Source organism: Rhinolophus sinicus, linkage group LG15, assembly GCF_036562045.2.
Source record: "Rhinolophus sinicus isolate RSC01 linkage group LG15, ASM3656204v1, whole genome shotgun sequence".
NCBI lineage: Eukaryota > Metazoa > Chordata > Mammalia > Chiroptera > Rhinolophidae > Rhinolophus > Rhinolophus sinicus.
The window spans coordinates 7735362-7761616 of record NC_133764.1 but is presented as its reverse complement, the minus strand read 5'-3'; the positions used below and the strand labels follow the sequence as shown (position 1 = coordinate 7761616).

Below are 26255 nucleotides of genomic sequence, written 5' to 3'. Positions count from 1 at the left end.
ATGTTATGATTCCCCAATGCATATGCTTTTCTTATCTGCTCTCCTGAGCTTGAAACCCTTGTGCTGGGGTTTCACTTGGAGCTCTTAAAGGCACTTCAGCATACCATCACCACCGCTGTCCCGAACCTGCTTTTTTGACTATGCTTGTCATCTCCACTGTGGGCACCAACTGAGCCCAGTAAGGTACTTCATCCCTTCATTGACTTTCACCTGGATTGTCAGAGCAGCTTCCCGATTGCTCTTCTCACATGCAGTGTTCCTTATTCCAGTTGACTTAGAGATCCAACGAACGTGAAAATCTGACAGTGCCTTCCCCTTGCGTAAAGCCCACTAATAGTTTCTCATTGACTGTGGAATAAATTCAAGTTCTTTGGCAGGAGACACAATGTCCTTTTGCCAGCTTTACTTGGAAGACTCCCTCAGAGTTTATGCTAATCTGCTATATCCCCTGCTCACACAGCCTCACTATTTCATGTCTTCCTGATTTTGCTGATGATGTTCCATCTGCTGGAGTGTCTTTCCCCTCTTGTTTGCTGAATTAACTCAATCATTTTTTTAAGATTCAGCTCATGACTGTATCGAGAAAGCTACCGTGGACTCCCACCTTTTGACTCCAGGGTTAGGTTGGTGCCTGTCATGTGCTCTCAGAGCACTCTGTGCCATCTTTATCATGGGACATAACCACAATAAGGTGATCATTTGTTTATCTGTCTCCCCAAGCTCCCCCTCCTTGAGGAAAGGGGCTGTTTTTTTCATCCTGTTATCTCAGCACTTAGCACAATGCCTGGTAGAGAGTAGGCACCAAATAAATGGTTCTAAAACAGAATCATTAAGAAGAGGGTGGCAGCTGAGATGAAGTTGAGGGAATGGGAAGAAGTACAGACGAAGAGGCAGGGAATGGAGAGCTAGCAGCAAGTGGGAAGTTGCCAGGGGCGTTTGTGCATCTACCATCCTAGGACCAGTGTCTCCCTCTGGTGCCTTGGAATCTGGGTTCCAGATTCAATTTCTCCATTCTACAGCTCCAACAAGAGGCTCTCTGTCTTTCCCTAAGGGGGGAATCCTTGATTTGAGTCATGCATGAGTGGGACTGAATGGACAGCCTTGGGGACAATCTCTACCCCCAACCCCCATGGGCAGTCTAACAACCTGCTCTCTGCCTTCAACCTAAGCTCTCTGGGCACTTGCACACAAGGCCAGGACATGAAGGCAGGATTTGGGCAGTGGCCGTTGCTTTTTGTTCTCATTTCCCCCACATACGCCACCCACATACGCCAAAGATGATGATTGTGACTCCCTCTTGGGGTAACATCATGGCTTTGAGAGTTACAGTTAGACCTGAGCCTCTTTTCACAGACCAGACCAGCAACTTTACAGGAAAACAGCCCTGTCCACTCACTTCCCTCCTTCAGCTACAGCAGAGGGATTTCAAAGCTGAGTCTCGGAGAACTTATCTAACTCTGCCTCAACGCTCTGGAAAAAGTGGAAAGAGGGAATAAGAAGAGTCATTCAACAGCTGCGGCTTTCTTGTGCCTGTGCACCTGTTGGAGGCAGGGCGGGAGCAGAGTGCTCAAGGGGAAGAGAGTGTAGGTCCTGCTCACTGGCAGCTCAATAACCTCACATAAGCCGCTTGACCCCTGGTCTCAGTTTAGGAACCTGTAGCAATGGGTTTGACCTCTTCTCTCCGCAGCGAGCGTCGCCACTAGGGAGAAGCAAAGGCTTGCAGAAACCCCAACTCCAGCTCTGGCAGCGCACAGCCCAGGACCCGCCTCCAGGGCTGGACGGAGCAAAGGCAGGGGAGGTTTGGTCTTCTGCGGGCCGGCTCCAGAAGGGGCACTCCCTCCCAAGCTCCCGGCCCCTCTTCGCCGGCCTGGTTCGCTATGTTGATTAACGGGTGTCCTGGGCTTTGGTGACGCGGAGCTTCAAGTGCCGCGAGGGGGGAGAAGCAGAGAAGAGCCCTCCTTCTCCCCGGGCTCCGGAGCGTGTAAACGTGGGTGGCGGTGAGCGGCTGCCCTCCCCTCCCCTCGCGGCGCTCCCTTGTGTGCGGGAGTGTGAGTGCGTGTGTCTCCCTTGCTCCTCTCGCACACGCTCCGGCACCAGTGCAGGCGGCGAGCCCGCAGCTCCCGGCTCGCTCGCTTCGGCCGCTGAGCTCCCGCCTGGCAGCCGCCGCCTCTGCAGTCGCAGCCGGGCATGGTGAGTGAGTGAGGTCCAGCGACCGCGCTCCCCAGGCCAGCTGCCCGACCCCAGCTGCAGTCGGCTCCGTCCCGGGGAGCCAGCCTGCGGCGGGAGCGCGCTGCCGGGCCGGCGGCGGGGGGCTTGGGCAGCCGATAGGTGTCCGGCGGGGGCGGCCGGTGCGCCCTCGGTGGCCGGCGCGCAGGGCCGCCGGGCCCCGTCTTGGGAGCGGGGTTCGCGCCGTTCCCGGCCCGGAGCCTATAGCTCCTCGAGGGCTGCGCGCTCCCTCCCTGCCTGCCTCTTGTCTCCCTCCTCCGGGAGCGCCAGTCGCCCCACCCCGTGACCGGCTCCCCGTCTTGTCCCGCAGGACCCGCCGGGACAGGACCACGTCGCCGCCGCCGCCGGGAGCCGCGCTCCGGGTCCTGCCTGAGCCGATCCGTGCGCGGGGCCGCTCCCGCTGCCTGCGGGGGATGGGGCTGCCCTGGAGGCGCGCCGAGCCCGCAGGGGGAGCGCGGAGCCGGCGCGCAGCGTGAGAGCAGAGCAGCCCGCGCCCGGCCGGTCTGTGCGCACCGCGCGCCGCCGTCGCCGCTGCCATCGTCCGCGCCTCGATGGCGCCATCGCCCCGGCGCCGCTGACCGCCCCGCACCGCCAACCCGGCCCGCGCTGTCGCCCTCGGAGCCCGCCGGCCGGGGCAGCGGCCTGCCGCGGAAGCCTCCTCGCGCCCTCCCGCCCGGCCCCGCCATGGCGCTGCGGAGCCTCCTGCTGCTGCTGCTGCTGCTCTCGCTGGAGTCCCTGGACCTGCTGCCCGGAGCCCACGGCGCCCGCGGCCGTGCAGCCAACCGGACCCTGAGCGCCGGCGCCGCTGCCGTCGGGGGCCGGCGGCCGGGGGGCGCGCTGGCCCGGGGCGGCCGTGAGCTGAACGGCACCGCCCGAGCGCCCGGCGTCCCGGAGGCGGGGAGCCGGCGGGGACAGCCCGCGGCGGCCGTGGCGGCGGCCAGCGCGGCCGTCACTTACGAGACGTGCTGGGGCTACTACGATGTGAGCGGCCAGTACGACAAGGAGTTCGAGTGCAACAACAGCGAGAGCGGCTACCTGTACTGCTGCGGCACCTGCTACTACCGCTTCTGCTGCAAGAAGCGCCACGAGAAGCTGGACCAGCGCCAGTGCAACAACTACCAGAGCCCGGGGTGGGTGCAGACGCCCAGCACCAAGGTGGTGTCGCCGGGGCCCGAAAACAAGTACGACCCGGAAAAGGACAAGACCAACTTCACCGTCTACATCACCTGCGGGGTGATCGCCTTCGTCATCGTGGCCGGTGTCTTCGCCAAGGTCTCCTATGACAAGGCCCACCGCCCTCCGCGGGAGATGAACATCCACAGGTGAGAGCCTTGGCCGGGTGCCCCCCCCCCCCCCGGTGTCCCCCGCAGCCTCATCCCTCTGAACGTGCTTCCCTTGCCCGCACCATTCGTGGCATCACATGTTTCTGCTGAGTCTCTAAAGTCAATTTCACCCTTGCTTCTTTGACATGCAATAAATCTGCGCCTCTTGTCCCCGCTTCTCCATTTCTTCAGAACCCGGACACATGGTCGAGATAGTAGGGGCATTTACAAAGCAAAGTAAGGATTGGTGGAGTCCATGAAGTATGAGTGTAAGAATTTTACAAAATCTGCAATCCTGGATGGGGATCCAGGGTTTAGTTTTCATGGCATGGAGGCACTTTGGTGTAGGCTCTTGTTACATTTGGTTTTCTGAGTCAAACCAGAGCATCTTCAATGTAGGAAACTGACCAATGTTAGAACCTTGCAGAAAAGAGTACCAAGTGATTTAGTGTGTGAACTGGATGGTGTTAGAGATGGAGGAGATATGTAAAGGATGCCTCCTGGGTGAGGAAGGAATAAAGATGTATCTGTCCCATATTGACCAAGGGCAGGTGGTGTCTCGTAATGTAAAGCAACTGGGTTGCTTGTCTTTCCTGCTGAGCCTGGAGGATTTGTTCTCTTAAACCCTGTAGGCAGGACTCTCTGAGTTAACACTTCTTGCTGTGTGAAAGCTGCTGGGCATCTTTCACTGCTTACATGAGGGAGGCGGTGGGAGGCGGTGGGGGCTGCCTCCTACCAAAACTTATACCAAGAGCTCAAAACATGGTAGTCCCTGATTTCACCCTGCCTCCAACCCGACTACTCTAGCTGCCAGTGAGCCCTTTGGGAAGTCAAAGCCCAGAGAACAGGAAACCAGCCTCTTTTTACAACTCCAGGAATGAAGCACCCAGGGGATATAAACTTAGCTCTGCTTCCAGTCCCCTTGTGATGGTGAATGGCTCACTCGATGTGGTTCAACAGAGTCCTTTTAGGGGACAAATCCTTCCTTAGGAAAAGCCTCCGTTTCTGGCATTTGCCCTAGTAACCAGGACCACCCCCCCGCCCCCAGATCAGTCCTGCTTCTGAGTTTGCCCAGGAACCCCTCACCCTGAACCATACACCTTTAGCTCATCTCTGCACTCTGCTTGTTATCCTTTTGGCCTGAAAGCCTTCTTCCCTCACTGCTGTGGTCATTCATCACCTGTACCTTGATGAAGAGAGAGAGGCAGACAGAAATTTCTAGGCATGATTTTTTCCCCTTTGATACTGTGATTGTTGAGAAAAGATGATACTCCCTGGCAGGTTTTATTGAGTCAAAATCCTGAAAGTGTGGCTAGTTCAGTACTGACAAACTCTGGTGTTGGAATTAGGGTGCTTCCAGGAGTCCCGTTTATAACCCTCACTCATCACCCTAATGTGCCACTGCCTTCCATTCAACTCCCATCGTTTCTCAGGTAGTGAGTCTGTGCCTGGACCCATCCTGGGAACTGATGGAGGAATTGTGACAAATGATCCGGGGTCAGTGCCTGATCTAAAATGCAGAAGGCAGGTGGGATGGACAGCAAAATAAGGACAAGACACTCCCTGGGTCTTATCTGACAAAGAATTGTCTCTTTTGGCTCATCTTGGAAGACAGAGAAGGTGTTGCCTGTGGGCAAGCACCTTCCTGAGCATATGGACCTGGTCCGTATCATCCCTCTGTCTCTGTTTCCAGGCCCTGAGGGTTGTCTCCTTTCCCCTTCTCCTGTGGTCCTGGCTTCTCCTCACACCTTCCACTCTGGCTGTGGCCTCTTTCTGGTTGATTCCCACAAACCTTCCTTTGGGTTTCTTTTTTCTCTGAGCCTTTGCTCTCTGCTCTCTTAGAGACAGCTGCCCCCCTGCCCTGACTTTGCCACCTCCTACTGAGTTTATTCATCATTACATGGAAGGATGCTGATGGTATGTAGATGCTGGTGTTGGCCTGCGTTCTACTGGCCTGTGACCCTGGAGATATCACTGTCCCTCGTGGTGTTTTCTCCCCTCTCCACTGACCACCTCCCCCAAAACTAGGATGAACGGTGTGTGTGTGGGTGTATGGTTCAGTGGTGATGCCACTGGGGGCAGTTTCTTTCTGGGGTCAGGGAAGAGCGGTAACCATGGGAAGGGAGATGAATTTCAGCCCTCCGACCATTATGTAAATATGGAATGTTTCTCCCTCACACTCACCTCCTGATTTTATTCAGTTCACAGCACCTCTTCCAGCAGCTGCAGTCTCGCCTGATCAGAGCTTTGGAAACCGTCGTACTGGTGCTTGTTAGGTAGGGGACAATGCCAGTCTCTGTGTTTGGGGGGAGGAGGGCACAGAGTGTGAGGGATCCATCTAGGACACTCCATGAGTGACCTTGGGCAGGTCGGGGAAACTTACGTTTTAATACTGGATAACTCAGACACAACAGTGTCCAATCATGACCCCTTCCCAGGTGTGTCAGGGTGAATGTGCACATTGCAGGGAGCTGCTCACCGACTCCTGCGTGTGTGTGTCACCATGATTCGTCTCACTTTGCTCACACCTCAAAGGTCGCTATTCGAGGGAGTTTATTGGGTAAGATGACTCGTTGGGGAATTGTGGTAGGGAAAAGGAGAGCATGGTGGCAAACAGATATAAATATTTACACCATAATGCGTTTTCCCAGGGAGAGTGGGGGTGAAGAAAGAAGGTATACTCTTCAGAGGTCAGCGGAGAAGGTGGGATATGCAATTATTCCTTGAAATACTTCAGCATAGACATTTCCTTTCTGAAAAGTCAAGGAGCTTATTCTTGTGTGATTCTTTTTGAAGATGTAGTTGGGCAAGCAGGGGCCGAGTGAGGAGAACTGCCTCACTGAAAGGAAGTCTGTGGGAGTGTTAGAAGGGGTGAAACCCTGAGATCAGCCATCTGCCTCCTCTTGGGGTTCCCAGGCTGGCCAGCCCATGCACACACATTCCTTAGGTCAGGGCTTCCTTTCACTTCTCCAGCCCTTGCAGGGAAGAACAGATTTGGACTTCTCCAGAAGTGGTTAGACTTGCCGTCCTGCTTCCATGTGAGAAGTCAGGGTCTGTAGTGGAAACTCAGCTCTCGGGTGATTCTAATAGATGAGCATAGTCACACTGAGCTGGACTCCAGGGAAGAGAAAGAAACGGGCAGAGGGGTGCTGTGCTCTGGACCCGGAGAGCACACTGGATATCAGGCGCCCATCTTTCCCAGCCAGAACCCCATTTCCCACCAGGATGCAAAACTCATCTTTCCCTCCTTTTTACCTGTCGAGGCCTAGGCTCAAGTTGATGGACCGCAGACATCCACAGATTTTAATGTTACACAAGCAGTTTCTGCAATGCTTTCCCGGGGCTGTTTGTTCAGTGAGGGGCTGCCGATGTTCTCCAAGGGCAGGGGCTCAGCCCAGGAAATGTCCTAGGAGACTGGCTCCCTTGTGACATTCAATTCCATGCTAGCTGTCTCACCATCAGACCTGTTCCTCTTCGACATGAGTCGATTCATTAGTATCTTGGAGATGAGATTCATTCTGAGAGAGGACCTGTGTGGCTTTTTAATTTTTTAAAATGGCTAATTAACCGATGGTTAATAGCATCCAAGCTATTAGGATGCTATAGATGCAGTTGGTGAAGTCAGAGCTGCCGTGGGTCTTCCTGCTCCTCCATGGGGATGGAGGAATTCGGGGGTGGGGGCAGGGGCGTGCTCAGCATTGTGGGAAGAAAAGCCTGAGCAAATGTTTTCAGGAAGAAGGAAAAGTATTAGGAGGTGACTCCTACAGTTATCAAAAGGGTCCTTCATCATTGGGTTCCTCTGCTTATTTCTAGAAGAATCAAGGGAGTACTTTGTTCCACCTTTTCTCCCTCCAGAAATTAATTACAAACCCGAGCTCTGTTTCTTCCTCACAGACCACATAACTGCAGGACCACATTGCTGGATGACTTAGTGAGTTCTCTCCCTAGGTTCCTGGGCAATGAATTGTCAAATCACCCCAAACACTCCATTTTTTGAAGCACTGTGGGCTCATTATAATGAATTGAATCTAATCAGAGAGTCAACTTGGTTTTTGCTTCAACTATAGCAGTTCAATTGGAAGGAAAGGAAGAAAAAGCATCTCGCCTTGGACTGAAGGTCTCTCAGTTTTGCATGTTTTCCATTTTCTTTGAGTAAAAGAACCCAAAAAATGCATGTAGGGAAAGCAGTGAAATTGTGGAAGAATTTAAGAAGGCTTATGGAGGCGGCGTTCAGGTAAGGACACCAGGAAACAGAAAGAGCAAAAATGGTAAAAGGAGGAAGGTAATCAGGTGAGAAGTGGATAGTGTTGCCCAGACCCTATGCCTGGTTTCCTCCTGCTGCCTGCAGCCACGTGCATATACGTTCATTCAACAGGTGTGCCCTGCTCACGTGCTGTGGGCAAGATACGTTTCAAACTAGAAAGCGGATGTTGCCCTGGACACATGAGGCTCTCAAGGTTCATTCTTGATTTAGCAGGCCGGCTATGCAAATACTTTTCAAAAATTCCTGGAATTGGCAGTTCTCCCTGGTATGTTACTTGCTGTCCTCATGTCCTCTCCCACCCCATCCCAAGCCCAGAAGGCATGCACATTGGTCCCTCTTTGCCCCCCTCAGGCTCAGAGCGCTTATACTGGGAGGAATCTGCTGCTAAGATACCAAGAGTTTACCCACAGTTCGAGGCTGCCAAGGCACAGGTAGAGAAAAAAATCCAATTCATTGTTTTCAATCTGTTTTAATGAGAGGTCAGATTGACTGTGCAGTCGATTCAAATCAATTGTGCAGGAAGCAGTGGTTAAGGCAGCTGAAAAAGTGAACTGATTGAAAGAGGTTAATTCACTAGCCCTAGTCAGACTTGCTTATGGATCTGGAAAAGAAGGGAACTACACCAAAAGAAGCTTCATTCTTCCAGTGTCACTGCCTGATTTCTCCAGGGCCTGGCAGGATTGCCTTTATATCTTAACTTTCTGGCTCCCTTTCCGTACTCAGTGAGAATCCTCACCACTTGTTGGAACGAGCACCGGCTACTGGCTATTGCATGTCTCCACACTCCTTCCCCTGCCCCGCTCCCCCCATTCTGAGTCCTGCACAATCTATTTTAGAAATTATGGTGAATTCAAGTGCATTCTGTCATACAATTTTTGACACACACACACACACGGTGCCAAAAAATGTATACACATTTTAAGAAAGGAAAACTGTATTAAAATTGTAATGCTCAATATATACCAATAACAGAAGATGAACAGAAGTCGCGTTTGACTTTTGCAATGACAAGAGGTGCTCAAAGTGGTTACCATCAGCGTACTTTTAATATATTTTTTCCTTTCTTAAAATGTGTATACATTGTTTTGGATATATATATATATATATATACACACACACACACACATATATATATATATATACGTATACACACATAGATTAGAAGCACAAAATTACTGTGTATAACATGTCTAAGACTAGTGATGGGGAAGATGGCTCTGTTGGACCATGTTAGGGTTAAATTCATTTTCGAAATACATTCTATAATTTTTTCCTGTTTTTATTTATTTATTTTTTTTTTGGGGGGGGGATTCCAACCTATTATTTTTCCCGGAGTCACATTTATGACCTCGTATTTCTAGCCTCTTCTTTTGCAGATACTGCAGACAGGGAAGAGGGGTTGGTGGGAGGGTTGACCAGTGAACCCTCAGAGGGTCCCAGTCCCTTGGCCTTAAGTAGGCTTATTTCAACCCGCTTCAGGACAGATTCCTAACCCTGTCTATTATTATTATTATTAATTATTATTATTATTCCTCTTCTCCTTTTCCTCCTTCTTTGTTAGATGTAAAAGCAGAATGTTCTAAAAAGGCAGGGCAGCAATCTCTATTACTTTGTCATCCATTACAGATGCAGGCAAGTCATTTAACCTAACTCCCTAATTTTATAAGTAAGACAAATGACGTCCAGGGAAGCTGGCTCGCAAAGCCAAGGTTGCCCTGCTAGAGGGTGAGTGAACATGAACTAGGTGCCTGGGTCCCAGCCAACAGTCTTCCCACAGTACTGCTCAGCCCCGTCTTGCCCAATGAAAATTCTTCTGCTTTACTTTACACACGTGTTTCTTAGTCATCACCAAATAACTTTCAGATTAGAGATGTGAGTGACAGCTTTCTTCTTTCTCTTTCTTCCCTACATTTTTTCCAGCCTTTCCTCGCTCAGCTTTTCCACCCACTATAACGATTTCCATTCATTTACCCTGATCCTTTTGCAGTTTCTCCACATACCTTTTCTTTTTTTTTAAAGAAGGGCACAGCTCACAGTGGCCCATGCGGGGATCGAACCGGCAACCTTGGTGTTATCAGCACCACGCTCTAAGCAACTGAGCCACCCCTCTCCACATACCTTTTTAAAAGGGCAATAACCTGATCTAAGCATCATCCTTTAATAAGATTTGATAATGCATTGAAGAAGGAAGATACAGCACAAGCCAAAGAGTTGTGAACCAGAGCAACGGGCCGCTGACTAAAACCGTGGGCAGAAATCTTAATTAAAAATGGGCTGTGAATGCTTTCTGTCTTTCCCAGAGATGGGCGGGAATGCTGAGACCTACCCGTTCACTGAGTTTCAGCTTTGCTGGAAACCAGACGCCTCTGGGCATCCTGTGGGCCTGTGTTTGGGTGATTTCAGACTTGTCCTCCAGGATGGCTCCTGCGTATCTAAGACGGCTCTGGGAGCCACAGAATACATTCACTGGTACCAGTCCCACCGTTTCTCAGCTCTGGGCCAGGACAGCACAGGGCCAAGGTGAATACAAGGTGAGGAGCGCAGAGAAGCTTCAGGTCTGCAGTGTGCCGGATTCTTCCTTTGAAAGAACCAGGACATACATATCCTAATGTGTTGTCCTTCTAAGTAGTCACTGTGGGAGGCCGCACACTGATGCTTCCCTGGAAAGTGTTGTCACAGTTCTTCTCTTGGAAGTGCTTTCAGAGCCCATGGCATGTCATTGTAACCTTCCATAACGGGAGCATATTTTTATCCTCTTAGGGTAGAGTCGATTCTCATAAGCAGTGATAAGTCATGGGGCTGAGGCCGATGAATGAAATGGGTGATCAGCCAGAAAAAAAAGTGCCTCCAGTAATGAGACCTGCTCTCCTCGGAGCTGGGTCAGCCGTCTCCAAAGGCAGGTGCCCAGAAGAAGCGATCTGGTTGGTAATGCATGGCAGCCCTGAAGACCAGGCCGGCGCTCCGTGACAACCACATCGAGGGGCTCACTCCTCATGGGGAGGGGATAATTACTGGCCTTAAGAAAATCAGCTTCATGCTATATCAGTGTATCAGGGCAGATAGCACAGGAGTTGGGAGAGGGGAGAAGAAAGGAGTCAAATATGCAAAAAATAACTGCCCAGAAAGGGTGTGTGGGGGTGGGGCGCGGGGTGGGGGGAAGAATGCCCCACATTTCTGTGTGAGGTAGTAGGCCGAGCTCAATTTAGATTCCTAATTTGATTCTAAGGGTAAAGGGACCCAATTTCTTTGGGATGCATGTGCCTAGACTTGGGGTCAGAGCCAGGTGTTCTCCACTGCCCTCCCTCCTGTCCGCCCGAATGCCCTTGCCTCTGTAATTTGGCATTCAGATGAGGTCACCGCTTGGTCCAGACAGCCAGCTGAAGCAGAAATGTTGGCAAGCACAGGAAGATGGGCTTCCAGGGGGCATTGCTGGTAGATTCCAAATGCGCACTGACTGTGCCTCCCTGAGTCCCCCCAAAAGTACATTCATTTGATGAGATTGATGGAGCAGGGTGGGGCAAGCTGAGTTTAAGGGCAGGTGACATGGGGCCACCAGATGCAGCAGTTGTTGTCAGTTCTCGTTCCTCTTTGCTGCTGGAGAAGCAACAGCCTGTGCTGCTCTGGGTGGGATGACGTTCCTTCCTCTCAGTCAGGAGTTCACGCGTGATAAGGGACTGGGCATTGGCTCTGCTCCCATTGTGTGGGCTGGGACAGAGGTCTGGCCCTGGTCACTCCCTAAAGGGCACCCTTGGGCACTCTGGGAGGAGTCAGTCGTGCTCTGTGGTGGGGGAGCCCATTCGCCTCTGCTCAAGTGTCATGAAGTGGGGAACTCTGTCTCCCTGGAGCTTACACAACCTCATCACCCTGTAACCCCAGAAAGCCAGTATTGAGGAGGACCTGAGATCGTAGGTGAGGACTCAAGTCACACAGATGAAGCAGGGAGGGTGATAGGGAAACACTCATGAGAGCTCCTGTTCCCCGGGGCTTGCTCCGTACTGGCACCCTGCTAAGATGTGTTGTTTCACTGCATCCTTCAGTCGCCCTCTGCGTCTTGGTGCCCATTTAACAGACTAAGGACTCAAAGAGGCTTAGTAACTGGCCCAAGATCACACAGCTAGTACATTGCTGTCTCCATCTCCTTAGGAGGCCAACAGGGTAGCTGGCTCTCACCTTCCTGTGTAAATGGTCAGTGATACTCAGATTGCTTGACAAAGCAAAGACCTACCTGCCAATGTCCTGGGACATGTCACAGCAAACGATGGGGTGATAAGTGACCCACTGCTCGGGGTACTACAGAAATGGGCTGGTGGCTCCCACTTACATTCCATGCAGGCAGGGCATGCAATGTAAGTAGCCCAGGGTGGGTGGTAAAGGCCTCTTTTTCAAGAATGGATTATATTGGTTGATGATAGTGAAGGCGATACAAAGAAAATGTAAAAAACAAAAACAAAATGCAACACCCTGATTTTAATTGAGAAAGCAAAACACAAAACAAAACAAAAACCCCCCACAAAGCCTTTTACGGTATTAAAAGAACCTCATGGCAATTCCGCATGAGTCCTCGCTCCTGAGAGTAACATGGGAGCTAGAGAAAAGGAGCGATCTGGAGGTGAGAGGATGGACCTCGAGCCGTTCCCAGTTTAATTACTGAGATGTACAGCTCACAAACAGCTCCATCTATCACGCTTCCCCTCCTTGCCTCGTTTACAACATCTAGCACTTTGCACACAAGACACAGAATTTTGGCCGGCTCACTTCTGCTTCCCTGCTCTACTTCTGTTCTTTTCCTGTCTCGATTCTCTTTGCCCTGCTTTCTAATTCCTTACCCTTCCTGTTTCTTGTGCCCTCAAGCCCTCTGTCCTGAATGATGCGTGAAAAGGAAAGAGTCCTGGGAAAGCCTCCGGAGCCCTGGGCTTTACTCTCAAGCTCCTGTTATTATGGTCAGTGGTCTAGGTTATGACCATGGTGACGGTCAGTAGGGGGGCTCACCCTCCCTCATTTTCAGTGCCAGGGCAGGGGTCCTTGACCAGGGCACTCATCTGATTGAGCTGGATGTGGGAACGATTTCCCTGGTCCACCCTAGGAACGTGGCATTTCTCAGTCCCTACCCTGACTCAGTCCCACTCCTGGTGAGAGGGCAGGAGACTCCTTGATCCTCCTTGCAGAAAGCCACCGTCCCCATCTCAGGCCCCATGGAGGCTGAGTTCCCACCAGGCTCTGGGTGGCTACAACCTTGGCCCTGTGCCCTGCATTCGGGAGAAGAGTCACTTTCTGCAGGCTTCGCAAACACTCTCATTAGTCCTTGCTTTTTTGGCATTTGGTCCCATGTACTGTTCCCATTAGCTCCGGCATTAAAGTCTCATTACTTAGGACATCTGTCCTTTGGACATATTCGTGGTTCCCTTAGCCAAATGTCCTCTTCTGGGACGTATGATTTCCACTGAGACAGTCACTTCTTCCCTCTTCAGTCTTGCTGCCCCAGTGAGGAGGGATCTGAACCCTGAGAGGGATTGTGGGGGCAGGAGGAGTGTGTTCATTTTAAGTGGCATCTGAGAGTGTTCCAGACCCTTCTGAGGTCCTGGGAATGCAGACTCTTGCTGTTACCCCTAGGGCTCGAGCAGGGAGGCGGCTGAACCCCATAATAGCAAAAGTGTTATTGCCAGGAGAGCTTTTCTTCCGTGGTCCTAGGATCAGCCTCATCCCATCAGTAGGGAACGCTGATGACAGAGCAGCTGTGCCGAGGGCAGCGGGGTCATGTTAACCCACCTCCCTGAAATGACGGGCTGGAGGCCCAGAACAAACGCTCCAGCCCTGCGGAAGAATCTGGATTCCAGCTTCACCATTGGACTGGCCCTCTCTGACTTTTCACTGCATCCTAAGAAATTTGCCTGAGCTTTCCCAGGAATGCTATCCCATGGGTTCGGAGGGCTCTTTATACTCTGGGAAATCACAGCTTTCCAGTTCTCAGATCCTCAGCAGCCAGCTTCTTACTCACCCCACTGCCAGCACCTCCTCCCCAGCCCTCAAATATCTGTGAAGAGAATCGGGTCTTTTAGTAGAGGATCTCTCTCTCTCTCTCTCTCTCTCTCTCTCTCTCTCTCTCTCTCAACTCACATCTTTAAAATGTTCCTTCTTGTTCCTTTCAGTGTCGTTGTCCACTATTGCTTCTTTCTCCATCTGTCCTCCTTTCGAACTCTCTTCATTTCTGTTGAAGTTCCTTTCCTCTCTCCCTCCAGTCCTTGAACTTGTCCTGCTGTAACTGCATGAGTTCAGACTCTGCAGATTCAAAATTTCTGTACATTGGACCTGGGAGAAGTTGTTTTTCTTTTCCCTATCTGATAAAAAAGCTGTGATGAACAGATTAATAGCTCACACACGACTGCAAAGATTGTGCAGGGTACATAAATCATGCAGAAGGACAGACTGTTTTCAAGCAGGCTCTTTTGTAGACATTTGGCATGCTAATTACAAATCATTCTTATCTAGTCAATAAAGTAGCTCTCCAAAGATCAGGGATATTTTTGTTTATTTTGTTTGCTGTTTGTTTGTTTGCCTAGTTTGTAATCCTGCAATGGCTTGGGAAGCAGTGAAAATGCATTTCCTTTAAAGTGTTTTGTAATTTCCATGTCTGTTTCATTCATTGGGATTAGCCTGCTCCCATTTCTGCTGAATTGGTAACTGTAGGCTGCTTTGAATTCCCTTTTTAATTCTTCTGGGGGTTTCTGCTAATTTTCCCTCTTCTTGTTTCCTTTCTTTTCTATCTCTCTGACTTTTTAGAATCCAGAAACTCACTCTTTTGGCCTTGAGAATTCTGTTACAGATTATGCCACAGCCCCAGAATGAGGGCTGGCCTCATTCTCTTCTGCCATAGGGTGACCAGCTGGGCACTAGAGGTTAGGGACCTGGGGGCAGACTTAGCACGACTTGCCCTGTCTCTGGGAATCAGAGGCCAGTGGACTCTGTGTTTGCTCCCTCTGTTCTTTCTCAATTGACCATGCTGCCTGAGAAACCTGCTTCTACATTACTGTCCCCAGCACTCCTGTTTGAATTAAGGAGACAGGATTGCAGCTACAGGATGTACTTACACAGTTCCTGGGCCCTTCATAGAAAGAACTTTGACCTCTCACTTCGCCTGCTTAGGTGGCTGTTGAGGGACACCTAGCAAAGCCCCCTTTTTCACTTTTAAAGGTTGTCATCCATCTTTCTTTACCTTAGAGCATTTTCTGGGAGCTGATATAGGAGGCAGGCTAATTCCATCTTCTGTCATTTTCTGCCCCCATGACCTTGGGCAAGTCCCGTTGCCTTGCTCTGGTCTGTTAGCCTGGTTGTGGGACGAGGGCTATCAAGTTGTGGAGGTGTGTTCTCTCGCTCCATCTCAGCACACCCGGGAGGTTCAGGAAAACAGAGCCTACATCTGTACTTTCAAATGCAACAGCTCTAGAGTATGGGAGAAAAATGCATTTTCCTTGCACACTTCATACCACTGCTATCTGTGAATGGCCTCGTGTGAATGCTTGCTTTTAGCATCCTAGATTTAGACTTTCTGATTGAAAAGTACACCTGAAACCTATGGAACTTTACTAACAACAGTCACCTCAATAAACTTTAATTAAAAAAAAAAAGAAAAGAAAGGTACTTATGAAGTATTTCAGTGCCTCTCCCTTTAGGTGCCAGATTGCCATTGCATTTAGAGCTGGGGCTCCCCTACACCTCGAGATGGTCCATTCTATTCTTAAGATACAATTCTAGTTAGTTCTCATGGGTGGGGGGTGGGGGAGACGTTGATTTCTCTGGCATGAGGTCTGTCCGAGAAATGGAGCAACCCAGAGGAATGTATCCATTTTTCTGTAGGACAACAAGACGTCTCTTTGAATTGCAGCCAAGGCCCCCTTCAATCTTCCTTTCTCTGGATAAATATCCCTAGTTACAAGTCTGTTTCTCGTGAGACATGGTTTTAAATCTTTGTGCCTGTGCAAATATTGTCTGTATAGAAAAGGGATTATAATTCTATAGTGAAACCACAAGTGACGTTGTCAAGAGCAACATGTGGGTCTCAGTCATTCAAATACAATTTAAACACTTAAAGATAAACAATTTAAACATAAAAATTCTTTGGGGAAATTGGTTGGTGTCCAGCCGTCAGCACCAATCCATCTCCTCCACCATGATGTCGCGAGGACACGGGTATTTGCCTGTTTGGTTCCTCTCTGTATTGTAGTGACTAGAGCAGTGCCTGCCTGGCACAACGTAGATTCTCCGTAAACATGATTGAATGAATGAGTGAGTTAATTAAAGTAGAGAGGATTTGGGGTGCTCTTTTTTTATGTACCCCCACCCTTGCAGTGGTCTCACTGATATGAAGATACTTGAGCTTGGTAATGACAATAGTGTTTTTAGTGTTTTTTTTTAAAGAAGGAAGGAAGGTAGGATGGAAAAGAAAGGGAAGAAAGAAAAGAAAGCAAAATGGAGGTAGGAAGAATGAAGAAAAAAAAAAATAACTGAATTTTTGGCAGAAAATGTAGCCGTGACCAGTTTAATCCATTTCCCCTTGTATGTCCCAATAGAATCCTGGTTTGGTTTGCTCCTGCTGTAAATCCCTTTGCTTTTCACTGGGACTTTATCTCGAAGCATCCTCGCCCGTATTGGAAATGCAATTTGTGATGGCCATGCAGAAAGGAACACTCTCTTTGCAGTTGGCTCACAAAGGCCAAGTTCAGGGTTCAGCGAAAAACTGGTGTATGACCAGATGCATTCCTGTCCTGAGGCCTGAGTAGAAAGTATGGGATGTGGGTGGTCCCCTCCAGGATGACCCAGGGACACAGCCATGCCATGTGGTTCACTCTCTCTGCTGAGAGTTTTGCCATCTGGCGTTATTGAGTCACTCCTCCAAGAATCCCCTCTTCCACCTATACTTTTGGTGTGGTCCCATAGGCTGAGCCTCTGTGGACACTGGGAGGTCATGCTTGGATGCATTTGTTAGTTAAATGTTTATATAGTGCATACTAGGTGCCAGGTTCTGTTCTAAGTGCTCTATAGATATTAAGTCATTTAATCTCCATAATAACCCTAAGAGGTAGACATTCTTTTTGGCCTTATCTTTTCAATGAGGAAACAGAACCACAGGACACTTAAGTAACTAGCTGGTGATCACCAATACTGTACACTAAGTGGCAGGCATTCCGACCCAGGCCCTCTGGCTCCAGCGTCCCTAGGTCTAACCACCAGGCTACACCACCTTCATGTTGTCTCACCTGTGGATTTAGGTCTGTGCCCATAGCCAATCAAGAAGAGGACACCAACGGTCACAGTAACAGCCACAGCTGCTGCATTTATTCATGCATCTCTTACCTGTGATCGAACAAATCTCGAAGGCATTTTTGTTTTTCCAGTTCCAAGTGGTAGCTTGCCCTTGACATATCCAAATCTTTGATTCATCCTCAGACAAACAATCCTAATAATTTCCGAAAAGTCTGGGCTCGGTGTCGATGCTACTGAATTTCCCAGGCCTGGGTCAATTTTCGAATGATTCATGAGGCAAGGAATGGAGTGTGTGGAGATGCTGCTCTGGGATGAGTGGGGCCCCAGGGGATGCACACTGACTCTCTGCCGAGCCCATGGCTGGTCCTGGAGTGGCAGCCCCAGGACAGGTACCTATCGGGATGGAGCACCTTGGCCTGCTTGCCGGAAAAACAAAGCAGGCAGGCCGGACCTTCCCTCGCCGAGTTCTGCGATGTTTATTGGCTGTGATGAATTCTAGTTGTGCCGGGGACAGCTCAGACCTGCAGAACGGCTCAGTGCAGATGCATAAACATTGTTACCACAACAAAGGAGATCTCCACATCCATTCGGAGCCTCTCTGGATGAGGAGAGCTGTCTTGTACACACACAAAGCCGGCAGCTGTGTTTTTCAAGTGGACTGCAAGAGAACCAGGAATAAGGAGAACTAAATTAAGCCATTCGCCTTGGTCTATGTTTATTAAAAATATATTCACTTCCCTTGTCTGGAGTGTATATTTCAGAGAATAAAAGGACCCTGACTGCCCAGAAGAGGAGGATGAGGATGAGCTGAAAAAGGACGCTAGCTGTTCCCAGGCTGTCCCTGTCAAGTTAAAGCTCAGTTAACTGGGACTGAAATAACCAGAATAGTGTATTTAACTGGAGTAGAATGTCTACACTCTACTTTTAGGAGAAATCCAAAAGAAGTGGCTATCAGAGATTTACTTAGGAAAAGGAAAAACCTTCCATGGTTTGTCCTGCAGTTTTTATATGAATAGCTCCATTTCCTAGACTACCTGCATTTTACTTAGTTTTCGCTGTGAAGAGAACTAAAAATTAGACTGGTGGCCCTCTCATAGAAGAACCTTGCATTTAAAAAAATTATATTCAGTGTACTCTACTTAAGTAGGCAGGTATGCTTTTATAAAATTCTTCAAAACCAAGAGTATTTTCAGTCCTTAGGAATAAGAGCATTAACCAGAATAGCTTATTAATGGATTATTCATTTATTTGGCTTTCTATCATACCTATCCAACAGCAAAAATTTCTTCCTGTTCCTCCTGAAAAAGAGAACGGGCGTGATGAAGGGTCTAAACTAACCAGCTTGTCTTGCTCTCTGCACAAGAAAACTGATTGAACACTAGCTGAACTTATTTTCTTCCTTCCCTGGCATTTAAATGGCTGCGAAATCCAGAGACACTACAGAGACAGGAGGCTGGTTTCCATTTGTCCCTCTTTAGTGAGCGGTGACATTCATGGGACCCACGTGAAAAGCATTAGTTGAGGTGAAAAAGACTTAGCAGATGAACTAGGGCTCCCAGGTTTGCCACTTAATTTGGAGGTGGGGGTATCTAAGTTTTACCGTCTGTTCAGTGAGTGAAGATTGTGACAAAAAATTCCAAGTTTTCTTTTTTATTTGGCACTCGTTTGCCATGTTTGTTTTCAAGCTTGGAAACTCTATGAAGCCTAGAGACTCCTGGAAAGAGGGCAGGAGCTTGGTATAGCAGGACTCTGGCTCCTCGGTTGGGTCTCATGCAGAGCAAGGGTCTAGCGAATTATATTGGTGTTCTACTCAGAATTGCATTTGGCCAGAAGGTCTCATGGTAAAGCAATGTAAAAACTTTCAGAGCTGTTGATTATACTCTAAGGTGGATAGAACTGGGCAGTTGAGGGGCAGCTGAGTTCTGCCTGGGTATATTTTTATACTAAAGATTGATCACTCTAAAATATTGTGTTCAGAGACCATTGCTGGGACATAGTATGTGAAAAACAAATATGATTAAGTGATGGAGAGTTGGAATGGTGGGTGGGTGGGTGGGTGGACATATGAATGGATGGAGTGTTAGATGTATGTATGTATGGATGGACAGATGGATGGGTGAATGGAATGTTGTATGTATGTATGTATGTATGTATGTATGTGTGTATGTTGTACAGGTGAATGGATGGACAGTTGAATGGATGGAGTGATGGATGGGTGGATGGATGGAGTGTTAGATGTGTGTATTACGTATGTATGTATGTACAGATGAATACATGGAGTGTTAGATGTATATATGGATTGATCAATGGATGGATGGATGGATGGATGGATGGTGTGTCAGATGTGTGTATGTATGTATGTATGGACAAATGGCTGAATGGATAATCCAGTGATATAAAGTCAACTTCTGTAGTTTACTACATGTTTGAAATCTATATTTACCACTTACTAGTTGTGTAACATTGGGCAAAATATCTAATCTCTCAAAATCTCAGTTTTCTCATCTGTAAAATGTGGCAACTGATAGCACCTGTTATATGAGGTTGTTTTGAGGATTATGTAATATACACATAAGAATTTAGCCCAGTTTCTGACACATAGTAATTGCTTAATAAGTGATAGCCTTTAATTTCCTAAGCAGGCAAGTCTATGAAGCAAAATTATGAACAAGGTGTTCTGTTTTTTTTATTGTTTAGGGAAATCTTTTGCTATTTTAAGAACGATTTCATGTCTTGAATGCAGGTGGCCGCACATCAAAATGTTGACTGGGCTTGGTCCCTGGTGTTGAGATAACACTTAGGGAACTTCAAACATACTTTCATTTCCTTGGGACCACTGACAATATTAACCAAGGTTTTAAGCAAATAAATAATTGGTGTTGACCTGAATCACTCATTTACTAATTGTTTCTCCATGCCCAATATTAAGTGGCATTTGCTAAATTAGCAGCCCCAGATGGAGAGCGCAGGAAGACGTGTTCAGGCTGCAGATTCAAAGGAAAATGAGACGTACTCATGTGTAAGAGCCAGACCCTCAGACTCAAGTCACAAGCTCTGGGTTCAAATTCAATCCTTCTTGTTCTAGTCCTAGGATTAGTCTGAGCCTCAGTTTCTTGTTAAAAGATGGGGTAATAGTAGCTACAAAGGTCACAGGGTTAGGGCGGACATCACACTGGGTAAGGCACGTGAGCACATTTAGAAACTGTTTAAGTGCTATCCAAATGTAAGATGGTATCTCAGTTAGGCAGATGGTTAGTATCCAAACGAATACTGAAGAAAAACTCTCAAGTTTCCTGGCCTGACTGACGGAATGACTATTCTCCCTGCTTAGATGTGCTGCCCAGTTAATTTACTCTCCCCTGCCTGCCACCTTGTACAAAAGCCAAGAAATTCACATGCCGAAGGGAGCGCGAAGGAGGGCGGTTATCCAGATAATTCAGGCAAAAAGCATTCTTTTGTTTGATATATGCAGATATGATAGCAGAAGTGGCACTGGGGGGAGGGGCAGAGTGGAATGAGCGACAATGAGCACGATTTTTCAAGTTCTTAAAATAGACACGTGTAGCATGGAAGGGCCGGTGCGGCATCACGTGGCCGGGAACCTGTCCTCCTCACTTGCCCACCTCCATCTCTCTCCCTCTGATTCTCTTTCTCTCTGAATGTCTCTTGCCTTCTGGGTCACTTTCTTTCTCTGAATTTCTCTGACTGTTTCTCATTTTCTCTCCCTCTCCTTTTCCCTACTTGCCTCTGTCCCCCTTCACTGTCTATTTCCTCGTCTGTCTCTTTCTTTCTCTCCCTCATCTTTGAATTTCTCCCTCTGCCTCTCTCTGCCTCTGAGTCTCTGACTCACTCACTGTCTTTCCATCTGTTTGGCTCCGTTTCTGTCCTTCTCTCTCCACCTGTTTCCTTTCCCTCTCTATCTCTACCTCTGTCCTTGTGTCTCTCTGTTTGCCATTGTCTGTCTGTCTACCCTTCTCCTTGGAAGTCTGTGTCCCTCTCTCCGAACTGGAAGCTGCCACCTGCTGTTTTACAGAATTCACTTCCCCGTTCCTCAGTGGCCAATTTTCTTTCCTGCGGTTAGAAAGTAGCTCAGGCCTTAACCCATTTCCTCCGGCGTATCCAAATTAATTAGGTGAGACTGGGATCGTACATTTCAGAATTAGAAGAATATTTATCAAGCACCCTGGAGAGAAGGGGATGGAAGGTGGAGAGGAATGGGAGCAAGGAGGGAGGTCACTGAGCTGAGGAGCTGAGGGAGGGGGAGGGGGAGTTGGGGAAAGGGGGAAGTAGCTGGCAGAGGGGTTCACTCCTAAGGACATGGTGTCTGGGAATTAGGGCCACCTTCCTAGTTGCCAGAAGGCACTGGAGAAGGATGGATCTTGGACAGTGGTGGTCACGAATCAGGGAACCCCACAGGGGAAGGGTGACCACCACCCTGGCTACCATGCTTCTCATTGGGACCGCACAGGGCAGGGTCCCTACTGTACCCAGGTAGCCTATCACTCCAGGTATACCTTCCTTAGCACGTCCCTCCTCTTGGGTTGTGCTGCCCTGCTCAGCCCAGCCAACTGGGCATTGTATCCTGGAGAAGAGGACACAGTGCCAATTATTACCTTCAGGTGGAGACAGCCTTGCTACAACCCAGTTAAAATTAATTCTCCAGCAGCAACCCACATCCAAGCATGCCAGTTATCCATCCAGCCTGATGGTCTTTCCCCCTCAGTCATCAGAGCCTGAATCCTGCAAGGCTTCTCAGGAGATGGCACCAAAAGTCTCCCCATCCTGGGAGAGGTGAACTCAGTTTGAAAATCTCTGCTGCATCCTCCTTGGCCAATGAGCCCCCGAGTGAATCTGAAATTGCCATTTACACTGTGATTGTGGACAAGAGTGATGCTGGGCTGAAAGCTTGTGAAGGCTGGGACAGGGACCTTCTTTCCTTTCTCTGTTTATGTAACAAAGCTGGGCAGTGTGCCAAGACCTTGAGGATACGCTGATGGCCCAAACAGGTAAGGTTCCCTCCTTCGGGAGGTTCATGTGTCTCAGAACCTAACCCAAGTGTCCAATCTTGGTATGGGTTCCCAGTAGATACCTGTGGAATAGATTGCATTGAGCCATAATCAAAGACCCACTTCATCTGGTGCTGTAGATCAATCAGGGTTTCTCAACCATGCCACTATTGGCATTTGGGCCCATATAATCCTTTGTTGTGGGGGCTGTTCTTTGAATTATAGGAGTTTAGCAGTACCCCTGGCCTCCACCCACCAGATGCCAGTGGCACTTCCCTCTCTCTCCAGTTGTGAGTGCCAACAATGCCTTCAGATATTGCCAAATGTCCCCTGGGGGACAAAATCACTATGGGAAATGACTGATGTAGATTCAGACTTCGCCTACTGAAAGCAGTGGACTTAACCACAAGAATCCATACTCCTTCATGGGCACCAGACAGGTCGGCATCTTTGTAAGAACTTGGGAGGCAAGAAAAAGAAAGGACAATAATATAAACCTTTTCTTTTGTAATAGCAGCTTTATTGAGATGTAATTTACTTACAGCATAAAATTTATCCTTAAATCTTCAAGTGTACATCAGTGATTTTTGTACATTTACAGAGTTGTCCAACTATCATTGCTATCTAATTTTAGAACATTTTCACCTTCCCCAAAAGAAACCCATGCATATTAGTAATAACTCCCCATTTTCTCCTTCCCCAGCCCTTTGGAACCACAAATCTACTTTCTATCTCTAGATCTGCCTAATCTGGACACTTTGTATAGATAGAATCAGTCATGCAACATGGGGTCTTTTGTAACTGGCTTCTTCACTTAGCATGATGTTTTCAAGGTTCATTCATGTTGTACTATGTATCAGCTCTTTGTTGCATTTTTAAGACTGAATAATAATAATCCATTGTGTGACTACACCACATTTTGTTTATCTATTCATCAGTTGATGGACGTGGATTGTTTCCATCTTTTGGCTATTATTAATCATGCTGCTATAAACTTTCACAGACAACTTTTGTGTGGACACGTTTTCATTTCTCTTGGGTATATACCTAGGAGTAGAATTGCTGGGCCATATGGTAACTCTGTGTTTAACATTTTGAGGAACTGCCATACTGTTTCCCAAAGGGCCTGCACCGTTTTACATTCCCACCAGCAGTGTATGAAGGCTCTGATTTTGTTACATCCTTGCCAACATTTGGTATTATGTGTCTTTTTTGGTTATAGCCATCCTAGTGAGTGTGAAGGGGTATGTCATTGTGGTTTTCATTTGCATTTTTCTGATGACTAATGGTATTGAGCTACTTTTCATGCATAGCTTCTTTGGAAAAATGTCTATTTATATCCTTTGTCCATTTTTAAATTGGGTTGCTTGTTTTTATTGTTGAATTGTAAGAGATCTTTATATAGTCTGGATATAAGTCTCTTATCAGAACTATGATAATACTTAAAAATATGCAAATGCCTTTCCCCATTCTATGGGTGGTTTCTTTCTTTCATTTTCTTGATGGTATCCTCTGATACAGAAAAGTTCTTAGTTTTGATGACGTCCAGTTTATTTCTTTCTTTTGTTGCTTATATTTTTGGTGTCGTATCTAAGAATCTATTGCTAAATCCATGGCACAAAGATTTACTTTTATATTTTCTAAGAGTTTATAGTTTTAGGTCTAATCTTTAGGTCTATGATCATTTTGAGTTAATTTTTATATGGTATGAATTAAGGGTCCAACTTCATTCTTTTGCACGTAGATATCCAGTTGTTCCAGCATCATTTGTTGAAGACACTGTTCCTTCCCCATTGAATGCTCTTGGCATCCTTGAAAGTCAATAGACCATAGATCTATTTATTTCTGGGCTCTCAGTTCTATTCCATTGGTTTATATTTCCATTTTAACTTGTAGCTCACTATTTTCTTACCCTGTAAACATGGTAGGAAAGTGTCTTTGATAAACAGTGGGATGGAGGAATTAGGCAACTTGCATGCATGTGTGGTTAAAAAAATAAAATACTTATCACATTTTGAAGTTAGAAGGGATCTTAGGGGGTCGTGTTAGTATAAACCCTTGCTTTGCTAACGGGGGGGGGGGAGGGCAGAGATTAAAGTTTAATTTTAGAGATGAGCATATCTGTCCAAAGTTTCACAGCTCATCAGTGACAGAGCTGGGATTAGAACCCAAATCTCTTGACCTTCAGGGCAATCCTTTTTTCTTATTCCCAGGCCCTGAACCTCAGGTCTCTGACCCAGGTCACAGGTCAGCCTGAACTTCCTTTACCAAACTAGCGAGCTTCTATGTTCTCCCTCACGACTTGGTCCACTGAAGTGAATGGGGGTGGTGGCATGTGTCTGCTCCTCCCTTTACCGCCTGAGAGAAAAGAAAGCTAGTGAGGGGAAAGCATTTAGAAAAGCTGAAATTGCTGTATAAATGTCACTGAATGATAAGATTGCCAGCTTGATGCTCTTCTCCCAGGAAGGATCAGCATGTCAGAGGCAGCATAATGGAAGGAAACAATTCACTCTCAGACACGTTTTTTTAAACTGCCAGCGTTGTCAATTTCCATGGGGGCAGAGTGCAGGAGTTGGAATTCTAGTGTGAATGAACCCTGGGGTGGGCCGGGCTGGCTGGGAGAGACCTGGAGGTGTGATACCTTACCCCCCACACCTCAGGGACACCCTGAGTAGATGGAAGAGTCCTTGCCCGGCTTGTGCAAAACAGGGGTTCACTCAGACCTGGGGAACCTGGTCCTAAATTGACAGTATCCAGATGGTGGTTTCTTGTGGCTTGTCCACACTCATCTTTGCCTTTTCAGAGTATTCCTCCATGTCTCTGTTTTCCATCAACACTGCTTATCTCATGTGTCACAGCCACAGAGGGAGTCCTGTTTGAAACCAGGTTGGGGAGTGATTTCCACTAAATTGTGAGCCCTTCAATAGCAGATGTTGTGTCTTGTTTATCTCTGTCTTTGCAAGGATTGATGCATGCTGAGTCTTTAATAAGTGCAGCTTTGGTTATTGAGACTAGGTGTTGAGTGAATAAAAGCTGTTCCCTTGGGGTCACTGGGTCCTTGCCGAGGGGTGGGCCTCTCCAGGGACAGCAGCATCTCTGAGCATTTCTCCTTCTTCCTGTATGTTTTCCTCTCTGTTGGTAATTGCTCTCTCCTCTAAGCTTCAGTTGTGTTCCCTGTCTGTACCATCCATGTGTTCTGTTCTTTATCTTTTTATCTGTACATCCTGTCTTTGCAGCTAAATCATGCCTTTCCTTGATGGCAGGAGCCGTGTGCTGTACTTATTTGGGTCACCAGCATAGAGTACATGCTGTGTGTGTTTTCCTATGGGGAAGTTGGTCCCCCTGATATTAGTAGCCTGCTGCTGAATTGGAGGCCGACAGTGTCAGCCGTTCACTGCAGTAGCATTCAGCTGCCCAGCTGCTGCAGGTATCTGCCTGGAATGGGGGGTGGGGGTTATTGGGGGAAGCCAATCTTTTAAAGGGGCTCAGAACTCCTTAATGTGAAATGAATTAAAGAAAGAAACCATAATCACTGCCTTTAAGTCCCTGTTTCCCCAGGCATGGCAACTTCTATCTTGCTTGTCCACTGACACCAGCCCCAGGTGACACTGTGACTACTGAGAGCTGAAGGCTGTGTCTCCATCTCCTCCCCTAGCTCCGCACATCCAAGGGGCTTTGTGACCCACACACACCTGCTCAGTGAAATCTGTGTCATCTCCTCCTCGTTTAGGGCTCTGGCTGACATCTTGAGGCAACAGGGACCAATCCCCATAGCACACTGTGAAAGAGAAACGATCTCGGCTATCGATACCTCCCCCAAAGAGAACACGCCGGTCAGATCGTCCTCCAAAAACCACTACACCCCTGTGCGTACGGCCAAGCCGACTCCAGGTAAGTGCGAGCTGATTGCCTTGAATCTTTGCTGAGGCTGGTGAGAGGTTTCGGTGATGTTGCTGCTCCGATGAGGCAGGTCATGGAGCCTGTGCTGTGAGAGACTCTCTAATGGGCAGGCGGGCTTGTGAAAGAGTCTGGGGACTGTCCCCCGGGGGAGGGGTTGGCATGGGAGATACTGCAGCCACTGTGTCTGGGCTGGAAGACAGATGTTGATTTAGGGCATCTGTGATTTACTGAGTGGCTGGTGTAATCCTCTTACTTGAAAGGGAGCTTGTGGCAACCGTG

General features: G+C 48.2%; 1 protein-coding gene across 4 annotated transcripts in view; it reads left to right on the top strand.

The window, feature by feature from the left end:
* Positions 1–1800: 1800 nt before the first annotated feature.
* The window catches only part of SHISA6 (shisa family member 6), a 304147-nt gene continuing 279692 nt past the window's right edge, over positions 1801–26255 (top strand). For 2 of the 4 annotated variants that reach the window (XM_074319591.1, XM_074319590.1), the window contains exons 1-3: positions 1801–2190; positions 2537–3548; positions 25807–25967. In XM_074319591.1, the coding sequence (XP_074175692.1) occupies positions 2911–3548; positions 25807–25967 (799 nt within the window). In that variant the 5' untranslated portion in view covers positions 1801–2190; positions 2537–2910. The remainder of the gene's footprint in view (positions 2191–2536; positions 3549–25806; positions 25968–26255) is intronic. The other 2 variants (XM_074319589.1, XM_019755213.2) reach the window with 2 other exon arrangements.